We start from the raw sequence: 12857 nt of genomic DNA, 5'->3' as shown, positions 1-12857 counted from the left end.
TAAGTTGCTTAAAGAAAGAAAATAAATATTTATTTCTTAATATTATTGCACAAAATAAGGTTACATTTTTTCATTCAATAATCAAATGTACGTAAAACTTGTTTTCCATAGCATTAGATTTCAGGCTAAGAATGACTTTATTATTCCAAAAACTATGTCCTGTCGCATGAGAAACTTATCTTTATTTAAGGATGCATGCATTAGGTGGGAATGGTGACTTGCTAAATTGGCATCTTGTGTTCTCCACTAGGTGGGGCAATAAACTGTGAAGCATTCAAATTTTTCTTTCCCAAATCTTCAGTGGGAGTATAGACCACGTCTGCAGTCTGAAAAAGAAAGAAGTGAGAGGGAGGGCAGAGAGTGGGAGAGCACTGTTTGAAAAAGAGGGAGATAAAATTAGGGGAGGGAGAAAGAAAGAAACTACAGGAGAGAGACTTCGCAAAGGAAGGGAGTGTAAGAAGAGGTTGACAGAGTGAATGGAGGAGGGGAAGAAGAGTGGATGAGTGTGGAAGAAGACCACCGAGAGTAAAGCCGGGAAGTTACAGGAGACAGTAGTTGAAACTGAGCTGAGAAAAGTGGAGGTGGGAGAGCACAGGACAAAAGACTCATAGCTTTGAGTTTTCCAACTCCCCACCTCCAACACTGTAAGAGACTGAGTGCAGACCCTAACTGAGAATGACATCCCTACATGCAATCTGGATATGGCTCCTGCTGTCTATTGTGCACAAATCAAGTATTGCCAAGTTCAGCCCAGAGGTGAGAATCAAGTATTTATCTATCTATCTATCTATCACACTTATTAGTATATGTATATATTCAGATATTGATATATTTCCTTGAAACCGTTCTCTCCTTTCCCTCCCTCCTGGAGAAGTCATTCTGGGCTCTCCTTGGAATCTGAGGTCACACATGAATCCTGTTAAAACCTGGAAATGTGCTCTCTGGAAGAGAGTCAATGTTTAGGGTGAGAGAAGGAGGAAAAGGGGGAGAGTCCTGGCATTGAAGTGAATAAGAAGGCAACAGAAGTTTACAGGGAATTCTGATGCTATGGGAGTGGGACTGTATAACAAAGAATAGAGCAGAGGAAAGTTGCACAGCATAAGGACAATGGGCCTAATTCTGAGTTGATCGCAGCAGCAATTTTGATAGCAATTGGGCAAAACCATGTGCACTGCAGGGGGGGCAGATATAACATGTGCAGAGAGAGTTAGATTTGGGTGGGGTGTGTTCAAACTGAAATATAAATTGCAGTGTAAAAATAAAGCAGCCAGTATTTACCCTGCACAGAAACAAAATAACCCACCCAAAACTAACTCTCTCTGCAAATGTTATATCTGCCCCCCCTGCAGTGCACATGGATTTGCCCAATTGCTAACAAACTTGCTGCTGCGATCAACTCAGAATTACCCCTAATGAGTAAGAAGAAATGGGAGTGAGATAAGAGAACTAAGCTAATGAGTGGGAAATAAGAAGTGTTGTCTAGAAGAATCAGGACAATTTTGGAAGAGTAAGCTCGGAGACTTTCTTAGAGCAGCAGAATCCAGTCTCAGGCTGCAGAGGGTGACACTTATGGGTTGCTGAAAGAGGGGAAGGGAGCAGAAGGTAGCTAGACTGTGACTTGTGAGATGAGAAATCCCAACTCGAATCCAGGGTCTGCTGCATTAGCTGACTCACGGGGTTTACTTTATAAGTGCTGCTGTTCTGCAATCAGCAAGATTTTAATTTACTTCGTCCAACTTTGCTGGTGAGAAGTTGTTACAATGTTGCGAGCAGAACGCAGAGTATCTAGAAGAAAGTGTGGCTGTGAGTTTAGGAGGCGGCTGAATGAGGAGAGTCATTGTGGGAGGACTGAGGAGGAGGAGGAGAGAGAGGCCGCTTGGAGGATCTTCTGTTTGAACAGACAGCTTTTCTTTGGTCTCCTTGTCCTAGCTAGCCAGAGACATGGGGCTCAACAACAGGCTGTGTGTCCTGTGAATGCTGCAGTAGCATTTATTTCCAGGAAATATGTATAACCGCTTCATCTGGTGCAACGACAAAACATTCACTGACACTTACCATAAGATGAAAAGAACCACCCACCCATAAAATAAAAACCTATTTAAAAAAGAAAGATGGGTAATAATCACACACATACATGTAAAAATCTTGCAGATGATCCAAACTATTTCTGTGGTGTGATCCAAGGATTTGGTCAGAATGCCGGAGTGAGCTGACATGATTCCCATTTATAAGCTTTGGAGCTCACCACAGCCATTATTGATAAGTGATTACAGTAGTCACCATGTATTTCTATAGTTATGTTATTTTTTACCATAAATCGCTAGAAATGTTTCCTTCTGAGTGATTTCTTGCCTTATCCTTGTCATATAATGGGAAGCTCATGTATTTTAGATGTGGGGGGAGTGTTTTTCCCTGTCCATTATTGACTTCCTGCATGTAACATCGAAGGACACTGCAGTCTGCCACTGTCAGCAGGATAACTGTATAATAGTGGATACTATAGAACAGGCTTTCCCAACCATGGTCCTCGAGGCACACCAACAGTGCAGGTTTTAGTGATATCCAGGCTGCAGCACAGATGGTTAACTCAAAATAACTGAGCTACTAATTAAGTCACCTGTGCTGAAGCCTGGATATCACTAAAACATGCACTGTTAGTGTGCCTTGAGGACCGTGGTTGGGAAAGCCTGCTATAGAACAACAGCTCATACACTGCATAGGAAATGTAATTACAAGGGCACACAGCACATGTTCTTTCATGGTATCTGATAGAATGTTACCAGTAGTTTTTATATAGCGTGTCTTGTGCTTTCCAAATGGTGATCCTTTTATGACTGGAAGCATATAACACCTCAATGGAATACAAAATGAAGAATAACATGGTTCCATTAAATTTAAACCTAGTAAATACTTCTGTTTCACACACAGGGTTAAGTTTTCCTTTGTAGCTTTGCTCCAGATTTAAGCAAAGACACACGATTTAGTATTTGATGTTAATTGTTCCAGGAACAATTTTAAATGCATCACCAGACTGCCCTCATAAATTGCTTATGTTAGCATCTATTACATTCCAGGCCAATGAATGAGGAAAGGTACTACTTCTGTATAAGGAGTGATGCGGCTTTAGTCCATATTGTGCAGATTCATGTATTTCCCCTGTGATGCCTCATCTACAGTATACTGCTGACAGGCAGGGTTTAATCATCTGTTTATGCAGTGACTACTTAACCTCATCTGCATTCTTCTGGGTCAGGCCTTAAATGTAAATGTTACTAATGTGCAAGTTGGAACTGCCAGAGGAATTTGCAGCAGTGATTGTAATCCAAGACACCTGAAATAATACAAACCAAAACAGGATACATTTTTTTTTACTGAGTACAGATGAAATCTAATTAATTTTAGGAGTTTCCACAAACACCGCTCATGTAGGAGGTCTCACTAGCTCTTACTGAACATATTCACCCAGTTGTGGTTTGGCTTAATATAGAGAGCAGATATTTGAATATACAGGTTGTGATCCAAAGAGTGGGTCACTACACCAAACAGGGTGATCTAGCATTATCCTCTTTTATATGATTCAGAAATGACAATAATTCACAATAGCCACTTGTTGGAGCTGTCATTATGTACAGTACTGTTGTAGTTATGTTCTGTACACTATAAATCAACATCCAGTCAGGGGTTCCTCAGTCTTTTTATGTGTAGAACAGGTGACTCTAAAAATATTGTTATCAGCACCTGTAATAGGCCCTACACACTTGGCGATATTCTGAAAGATATGAACGATCTCGTTCATAAATGAACGAGAACTCGTTCATATCTTTCAGTGTGGAGACTTAAGCGATGAACGATGCGCGTCCCCGCGCTCGTTCATCGCTGGTCTCCCGTCGGCTGTGCATGCAGGCCAATATGGACGATCTCGTCCATATTTGCCTGCACTTCAATGTAGCCGGGTGACGGGGGGAGTGAAGAAACTTCACTCCCCCCGTCACTGCCCCCCCGCCGCCGGGTTGCTCGTCGGCCGTATCGGCCGTCGGGCACCTCGGCGGCGCATCGCCGAGTGTGTAGGGCCCCTAAGAGAGAACCAAAATCACTGCATTGACAGGTACAGTAATTACCATCATTTTTTCCCCCTCACAGAATAGTGACTAACTGCATATAGCTAAAACTGAGACTGCACAATTGCTGCTAATACGTATTTATTCTATTAGATGTATAAATTAATGTGTGTTATACTTTTGAACACTCAGCATGCTAATTTTGCAAGTAGAGGGTGCCTGCTTTGTAGCCAAACTTTACCTGTGGCCACTGTATCTAACAGTGCAACACATGCATTTCTCTGTAGTAGAGCTGAATGAAGTGGCATATTCATATTCAGCTGCCCTATTCCTGAGGATTAGAGTCCATTTGGCACCTAGGCAGGGAACATTTGGCCATTGGCACCTAGGCAGGGAATATTTGGCCATTCAGATCAGTCCCTGCCCCAGTGGAGCTTACAATCTATATTCCTTACCATATGTACACACACATTTATTCAAGCTAGGGTTAATTTTGTTGGGGGCCAATTAACCTGCCAATATATATTTTTTGATTGTGTGAGGAAACCAGAGAACCCGGAGGAAACCCACGCATGTACGTGGAGAATATACAAACTCCACACAGTTAGGGCCATGGTGGGAATCGATCCCATGACCTCAGTGCTGTGAGGCAGTAATGCTAACCATTACACCATCCATACTGCCCTACATTGTCAGAACAGGTAAAAATAAGAGTAGCTTGTCTAAAAGTGGACAGCAGTTTTAAGAATCATCCATCATTAATGATTAATCATCCATCCATCATTAATTACATTAATTTGTATACAGTGCATCCGGAAAGTATTCACAGCGCTTCACTTTTTCCACATTTTGTTAAGTTATAGCCTTATTCCAAACTGGAATAAATTAATTTTTTCCTCTCAAAATTCTACACACAATACCCCATAATGACAAGTTTTTTTGAGATATTTGCAAATTTATTAAAAATCAAAAACTAAGAAATCACATGTACATAAGTATTCACAGCCTTTGCTCAATACTTTGTTGATGCACCCTTGGCAGAAATTATAGTCTTAAGTCTTTTTGAATATGATGCCACAAGCTTGGCACACCTATCTTTGGTTAGTTTCGCCCATTCCTCTTTGCAGCACCTCTCAAACTTCATCAGGATGGATGGGAAGCAACAGTGCACAGCCATTTTCAGATCTCTCCAGAGATGTTCAATCGGATTCAAGTCTGGGCTCTGGCTGGGCCACTCAAGGACATTCACAGAGTTGTCCTGAAGCCACTCCTTTAATATTTTGGCTGTGTGCTTAGGGTCGTTGTCCTGCTGAAAGATGAACCGTCACCCCAGTCTGAGGTCAAGAGCGCTCTGGAGCAGGTTTTTATCCAGGATGTCTCTGTACATTGCTGCATTCATCTTTCCCGATATCCAGACTAGTCTCCCAGTTCCTGCCACTGAAAAACATCCCCACAGCATGATGCTGCCACCACCATGCTTCACTGTAGGGATGGTATTGGCCTGGTGATGAGCAGTGCCTGGTTTCCTCCAAATATGACGCCTGGCATTGACGCCAAAGGGTTCAATTTTTGTCTCATCAGACCAGAGAATTTTGTTTCTCATGGTCTGTGAGTCCTTCAGGTGCATTTTGGCAAAGTCCAGGCGGGCTACCATGTGCTTTTTACTAAGAAGTGGCTTCCGTCTGGCCACTCTACCATACAGGCCTGATTGGTGGATTGCTGCAGAGATGGTTGCCCTTCTGGAAGGTTCTCCTCTCTCCACAGAGGAAATCTGTAACTCTGCCAGAGTGACCATCGGGTTCTTGGTCACCTCCCTGACTAGGGCCCTTCTCCGCCAATCGCTCAGTTTAGATGGCCGGCCAGCTCTAGGAAGAGTCCTGATGGTTCCGAACTTCTTCCATTTATGAATGATGGAGGCCACTGTGCTCATTGGGACCTTCAAAGCGGAAGATATTTTTCTGTACCCTTCCCCAGATTTGTGCCTCGAGACAATCCTGTCTCGGAAGTCTACAGACAATTTCTTTGAGTTCATGCTTGGTTTGTGCTCAGACATGCACTATCGAGTGTGGGACCTTATACAGGTGTGTGCCTTCCCAAATCATGTCCAATCAACTGAATTTACCACAGGTGGACTCCAGTTAAGCTGTAGGAACATCTCAAGGATGATCAGTTGAAACAAGATGCACCTGAGCTCAATTTTGACCTTCATCGCAAAGGCTGTGAAAACTTATGTACATGTGATTTCTTAGTAATTTAATAAATTTGCAAAAATCTAAAAATAAATACATTTCACGTTGTCATTATGGGGTATCGTGTATAGAATTTTGAGGACAAAAATTAATTTATTCCATTTTGGAATAAGGCTGTAACATAACAAAATGTGTTATATGCACTTTATGTAAGAGCTCTTCGTAAGCTGTCACTAAAATCTATGTAAATTGAAGAAGCTCTATTTTGTGTTACTGGCCCTTTAATGGTAAAATAGTTTCATGGAGGCCATTGCTATCTAAAGGTTTTTGTTTGTATGTGCGTGCGTGTGTGTTTTTTTTTTTTAATTTTTTTAATCCATTCTACTATGTTTGTTTTCCTACTGCACCAGCGTCATTTCTGGTTTTCTCTCAGGAGAGAACAGCAATGATTTTGTATTTGCCAGTATTAACCAGTGATTACAGAGGAAATATTCAGAAGTGCATGATTAGTGTTTGCTGATATGCTGATTATTCCTAAGTATCTGCTGTTTTTGGAGAATGAGTATTAGGCTACATGCACAACTATTTTAGAATATATTTATAAGCTTGTGCTGAAAGTCAGCTGAGGTCAGCAATGAAAACTTGCCAGGCTATTATTCATCATTAGCAGACCATGGAACACATTTTTAAACTTAAAGGACTTTTCAGTTTCTACTAGAGAAAATCATTTCTTTTTACTTTTACATTCAATGTCTGGTACAAACTGCGTAGTTCATGCCAAATGTATCTAATTACAGGACAGTATGGAGAGTGAAAGATTGGGGCCATTGATGTGCAGTGTCCTAAAAATGGGCCCCTTCCATGTATTGGAAAAACTAGGGCCTAATTCAGATCTGATCGCAGCAGCAAATTGTTAGCTAATGGGCAAAATTATGTGCACAGCAGGGTGGGGTAGATATAACATGTGCAGAGATAGTTAGATTTGGGTGGGTTATATTTTTTCTGTGCAGGGTAAATACTGGCTGCTATAAGGCCAGTACACATGGGGAAAGATGTGTGTTGAGCGATCTAGCACATACCGCTCAGCACACATCTCTCCCCCGCTCAGCACACAGCGTGATGTGTGCTGAGCGAAGGGGGGGGGGGGCATTCATTTCACCCAGCAGGCCAATCTAGTACCGGCGACAGCGACGTGCGGGACTGCAAATCGCTATCGCTGTGGGCAGGGACGTTTTAAGAGAGGAGGAGGCCCATGTGTTGCCTCCTACATACGGGCCCCCTCCTCTCTGCAGGAGTGCTGTTGAGTCTGAGCTGTAGAGTCTGAGCTCAGACTCTACTGCGCATGCGCAGATCTCCGGGAAAATGGCGCGGCAGCCATCTTCCCAGAGATTTCTCTACTGCACATGCGCAGAACTCTGAGAAAATATCCACTGCGCCATTTTCACCATCTAGTCAGATTGCTTAGAATTTAAGCATGGATCTCTCCGTGTGTACCCCCCTTTATTTCTACACTGCAATTTAGATTTCAGTTTGAACACACCCCACCCAAATCTAACTTTTTCTGCACATGTTATATCTGCCCCCCCTGCAGTGCAACATGGTTTTGCCCAACTGCTAACAAATTTGCTGCTACAATCAGGTCTGCATTAGGGGAGTCATTCCGACCCGATCGCACGCTGCACTTCCTCACAGCGGTGCGATTGGGTCAGAACTGCGCACGCACGGCATGCGCATTGCGCACGTGCGTCGTTGCCCGGCGACAGCTACGACGCTGGAAACGAAGAAAGTGGTCGCAGCGGCGACCGCAAAAAACTTTGACAGAAGGAAGGCATTCCGTGGCCACCTGTCCGTTGGCGGCCGTTTCGGGGAGTGGTAAGGAAAACGCAGGAGTGTCCAGGAGAACAGAGGGCGGATGTCTGACATCAAAGCCGGCTCCATCATCGCTGAGATCGTCGCACAGGGTAAGTATGTCCAGGGATGTTCTTATTTAAAGAGAAACTTTTTAGCTTAGCAGGGCTGCACAAGCGATCGCAGCCCTGCTATGCTAAAATACACTCCCCCATAGGCGGAAATTAGTTGATCGAACCAGCAGCAAAAAGTTGCTTGGTGCGAACAACTCGGAATGACCCCCTAGGCCCTTGGTTATGCCCATTAGCTAACAAATTTGCTGCTGCGATCAGATCTGAATTACCCCCTTAGGTCACTTTCAGCGCAGGCCTTCACAAATCCATGTTCATATCACACACGTATTTTGAGGAGGCAGAAGATGGACACCCAATTAAAAATGATTTCTAGGTTTTAAATCTGATACATTTTGAGTGAATAAAAAATAACCACATTATCCAGAGAACTCACTGTACAGTACTCATTATGGGTGTCACTGTAATGCTGGGTACACACCAATCAGCAAAGTAGTGTGTCCCTGGCATGACCTGCTGCTGACACCCATACACACATATGCAATACTGATGTGATTTATATATGTGTGTACTGGCTTCCATGGGATCAGGAGGTCGGCCCAATAAATATTAAACAGCACATAATATGCGACCTCCCAATCCTGACCATTGCAGGAGCGTTATAAGCCATTTATCAGCTAACACTCCTGCATCAGCTCTGCATACACACCCTACAGTAAACACTGCAGCTGTTCACCCGGGATGCCAAGGTCGGTATTCTGATTGCCAGCATCCCAAACACTGGTAAAGTGTATCACACCTGTTCTCCTACTATCAGGTGTGTGCCCAGCTTACCCTCCAGTGTCCTTGCTCTGTTTCTGTGGGGCGTATTTGTCAAAGACCCATTTTTGGAGGGTACCCACAAATATTAAGTACCACCCAGATGTAGGTACATGGGACTCCAACTGATATTACATATAGGTTTATATGAGGGCTGCTAAAATTAAAAATATCTTAGGGGGATATTTACTAAAGCTTCTAAAATTGAAAAGGGGTGATGTTGCCCATAGCAACCAATCAGATTCTGTCTATCATTTTCTGGGATGCAGTAGACAAATGACAGACAGAATCTGATTGGTTGCTATGAGCAACATCACCACTTTTAATTTTTAGAAGCTTTAGTAAACGTACCCCCTAGTCTCCAGGATGCAAATCATTCTAGAACTTCGCTCTGGTACAATCAGTCATCAGGAATTGCTGCTCACAAGTGTGTTCTGCTGTAATCGCAATAAATTATCTTACGAGTGTGCAGTGAACATAAAAACATTTCATTGAATTGAGTCAAGCGTAGCTTATTAGTATGTAAAGCACCTTTCTTGTCCATTACAGCATATAAATATACATTCCGTGAGCTTCTGATAGACCTGAAAAGAACAAAGGTTTCAGTCCCATTACCTTTCCCCTGCATGTGAGGGGGGCGAGCTGCCATTGCAACGGCATGTAAACAGCAGCAATAGCAACAAGCCCCTATCTTGCCCCAGATTTGCTATATTTTTGTACTTAGCCCCACGGGGTGCAAAAAAAGTCTGTGAATCCAGAAGTATCATAGATGCAGCATATAGTATAGCTGCACTTTTTTGCACCTGTGAGTAAATCTCGACTAAGGATTGAGCCCTAAGTATCTTTTACACATTTTTTATGTATACTGGTCAGCCTTCCTTACAAATGATATGTGGGGCCATTACGCTTGTCATGCCTTTACTATTATTTGATAACAGTACTGTGGTCAGTTGTAAGTATATGCATAAATATTTTACGTATACTAACTGGGTATACTCTGTGCCTTTCCCCTGTCTCTCCACTTACACAGAGAATTGCTAAGTACGTCTAATACTAACAATGCGTGTGTGTGCTTTTTTTGTTTGTTAAAAAACACCTCTGGCTTCTCGCACCCTATTACATTTACCCCCTGGTCTGAGACTACAGCGCTGCACAGCAGGTTATGAGTAGCTCACAGATGGTGGCACAGCAGCCATGTGAAAATTACATTATGGATATATGGAGTAAGGGCCCATGGTAGTTATAATACAGCAACTAAATAATACCAGGGTAATGTTAGTTTTCTGGCAACAGCTGAACTTAGTTGGTCTACCTATCAGAAGGAAGCCTCATGCTCTGACTGAGGAATCCTGGAACCTCAGTCGGTTCAGAATTGCTTAGGCAAACAGCTGGAAGGTTCAGCTATAGTTTACTGTCAATATACACACGCACACACACACACACACACACACACACACACACACACACACACACACACACACACACACACACACACACACACACACACACACACACACTATATACTCAATAATAAATGCAAGAAAGTTCACCCTATATAGTGGCCCATTTATTATTAAATAATTGTGGTTTATTATTCCCCGAAAACACATTTTCAGGGTTTAACCACATATATTTAGTATCACCCCCATGTATGAAGAAGGGATCACAGCAGATATCTCCAATATATGCTGTGGCCCCTCCATTTCCTACAGCAGCTGCTGCTGTGGGGATTGTGGTTATGTCAGATTTCCCAAGCCTCAGAATGTAAAGCATTCCCGAGCTTGGCCCCTTCAGCTAAACCCATCGGAAGAGTGCGCATGAGTCCGGCTATCACTCTGAAAACATTGCAGGGAGCCCTTTCCCTGCGGGTGTAGATCGCTAAATCCGGGCATAATACTCACATACTGCAATGCGGTTCTGTAGGCCCCAAAAAGCCTACTAGACTATCCTACCCTAAAGAAGCTATATTGACTGAGTCCCATGTCTGCTCAGCTACCACTGAGGGGTCTATGTACTAAGCCTTGGAGAGAGATAAAGCGGACGGAGATAAAGTACCAGCCAATCAGCTCCTAACTTCCATGTCACAGGCTGTGTTTGAAAAATGACAGTTAGGATCTGGTTGGCTGGTACTTTATCTCCGTCCACTCTATCTCTCTAAAAAGCTTAGCACATAAACCCCCAAGTCCACTAGCTTTTTCCCCCCAGATACAGTAGGTGAAAAAAGTGACAGTCATAGAAGCTTTGAAGATCTCTCACGGGCACAATCCTAGACCAGCCCAATAGTAGCCCTGGTTAGTGCTGTCTTGAAGATATAGCGGGTAAGATTTGGTCTCATTTTAGATCCATTTCAGTTCCCATAGTGGTATGACTTCAGCAAAGTACATTTTCTAAAATGATTCCCAAACAGATTGTCAAACCACTTATCGTGGGACAGTCTGAGATAATTTGAGGGATATAAAAAAGGTTCCCACTTCACAGAAAGGGTATGATTACCTCAGGAGCTGTCAACCCCAACATTGTTCTTACAGCTGGGTACACATACTGTATGATATTGATTACCTGTATACCCAGCCGACGGCAGATGCAATGGAACAACATATCGTGCGGCCAGTACACACCGCACGATCTGGTGACACCGCATCTAAGTTTATGGGGTCGTCAGCCACATCTTCAGATCTGAAGATGTGATGGATGACTCGTGGGAGCGAACAATAGTACGTACATATTTGACGATTTGAACGATTTTTGATCCCTCGGAAATTGGCAAATTGTTAAAAAAAAATTGTTTAATGTGTACCCAGCTTAACTCAAAGCAGTCTTTCCAGGAAGAATGGTGTCTGGCCGCCCCACCACACATTTGTTGATATTATTTTATTCAGTAGACTTTCAGACAGGAAGTGTATCTTGCATAGAAAAAAAAATCTGTTTCACAGCCAATATCAATTCAAAACATGATCTAAAACATTTGTCACATTTATTCATTATTAAGCATTGTTTACTTATAATGTAGCGGTAGTTTGAGGACAGGAGATGTAGAATAGATAGAGGTACAGGTCAAAACTGCAGATGGACAGAAAAGAAAGGTAAGATGAGAACAAATTGTTGATAGAAATAGTACAGGATGTGTAGCTGTGTCATTGGAAAGATTATAAGGTGTCTAGTTGGACAACCGGTTCAGTTTCTGAACCCTTTAATGGCCAGAGATCACAGGACTAGAATTTCGTTTTATGCACAATTTCCTTCTTAGGGAATAATTTACTTATATATCTAAATCGGAATTTCAGTCTGTGTGGGGGTCAGTAGATTTAGGGCTTTCATTTGGTAATTTACAGGATTAAATATTTTCAATTTTAAGTTCTTTGATTGTAGTTTTACACAAACATATAGATATAGGGTATAAAGGGGGTACAGAAAAAAAAGAAATAGGGACAAGGGGGGGAGGGATATCAGGTGTACAGAAGTACAGAAACATAATTGGAACATAATTGGAATATAGTAATCATCAAGGATTAAATATTCTCTGGGCATTGCTGAGAATATAGCTAGATAGGTATACCAGTAGGGCAGTGCCCTCAAATCGGACCTGTCCTGCTGCAAGCGGGATGGTTAGGAGGTGTCTATAGGGCAAGCAGCAGTGGGGTGTTATTTTTTTTTTTAATGTAAAATCAACACTAAATTCATAAGGTAATTTATTGGATGAAATATATATTTTATTCTAAGGCCATTATGTAGGCAAAATTGAGTCATATTCACAGTATTAAAAATATAATGTTCTATAATTCTTCCCATATTTACTTATACACAACTACACACCACTAGAAAATGACCTGAACATTTGGTTGCCTAGTTCTCCATAGTTGTGTACATACTCT

The 12857-nt window shown here is 42.4% G+C and overlaps 1 protein-coding gene across 1 annotated transcript in view; it reads left to right on the top strand.

The window, feature by feature from the left end:
• Positions 1-337: 337 nt before the first annotated feature.
• MMP14 (matrix metallopeptidase 14) overlaps positions 338-12857 on the top strand; it is a 35385-nt gene continuing 22865 nt past the window's right edge. Inside the window, exon 1 of the mRNA XM_063913574.1 lies at positions 338-756. Within this exon, the coding sequence (XP_063769644.1) occupies positions 676-756 (81 nt within the window). The 5' untranslated portion in view covers positions 338-675. The remainder of the gene's footprint in view (positions 757-12857) is intronic.

This window comes from Pseudophryne corroboree, chromosome 1, assembly GCF_028390025.1.
Source record: "Pseudophryne corroboree isolate aPseCor3 chromosome 1, aPseCor3.hap2, whole genome shotgun sequence".
NCBI lineage: Eukaryota > Metazoa > Chordata > Amphibia > Anura > Myobatrachidae > Pseudophryne > Pseudophryne corroboree.
This window is presented reverse-complemented; position numbering and strand designations above follow the sequence as displayed.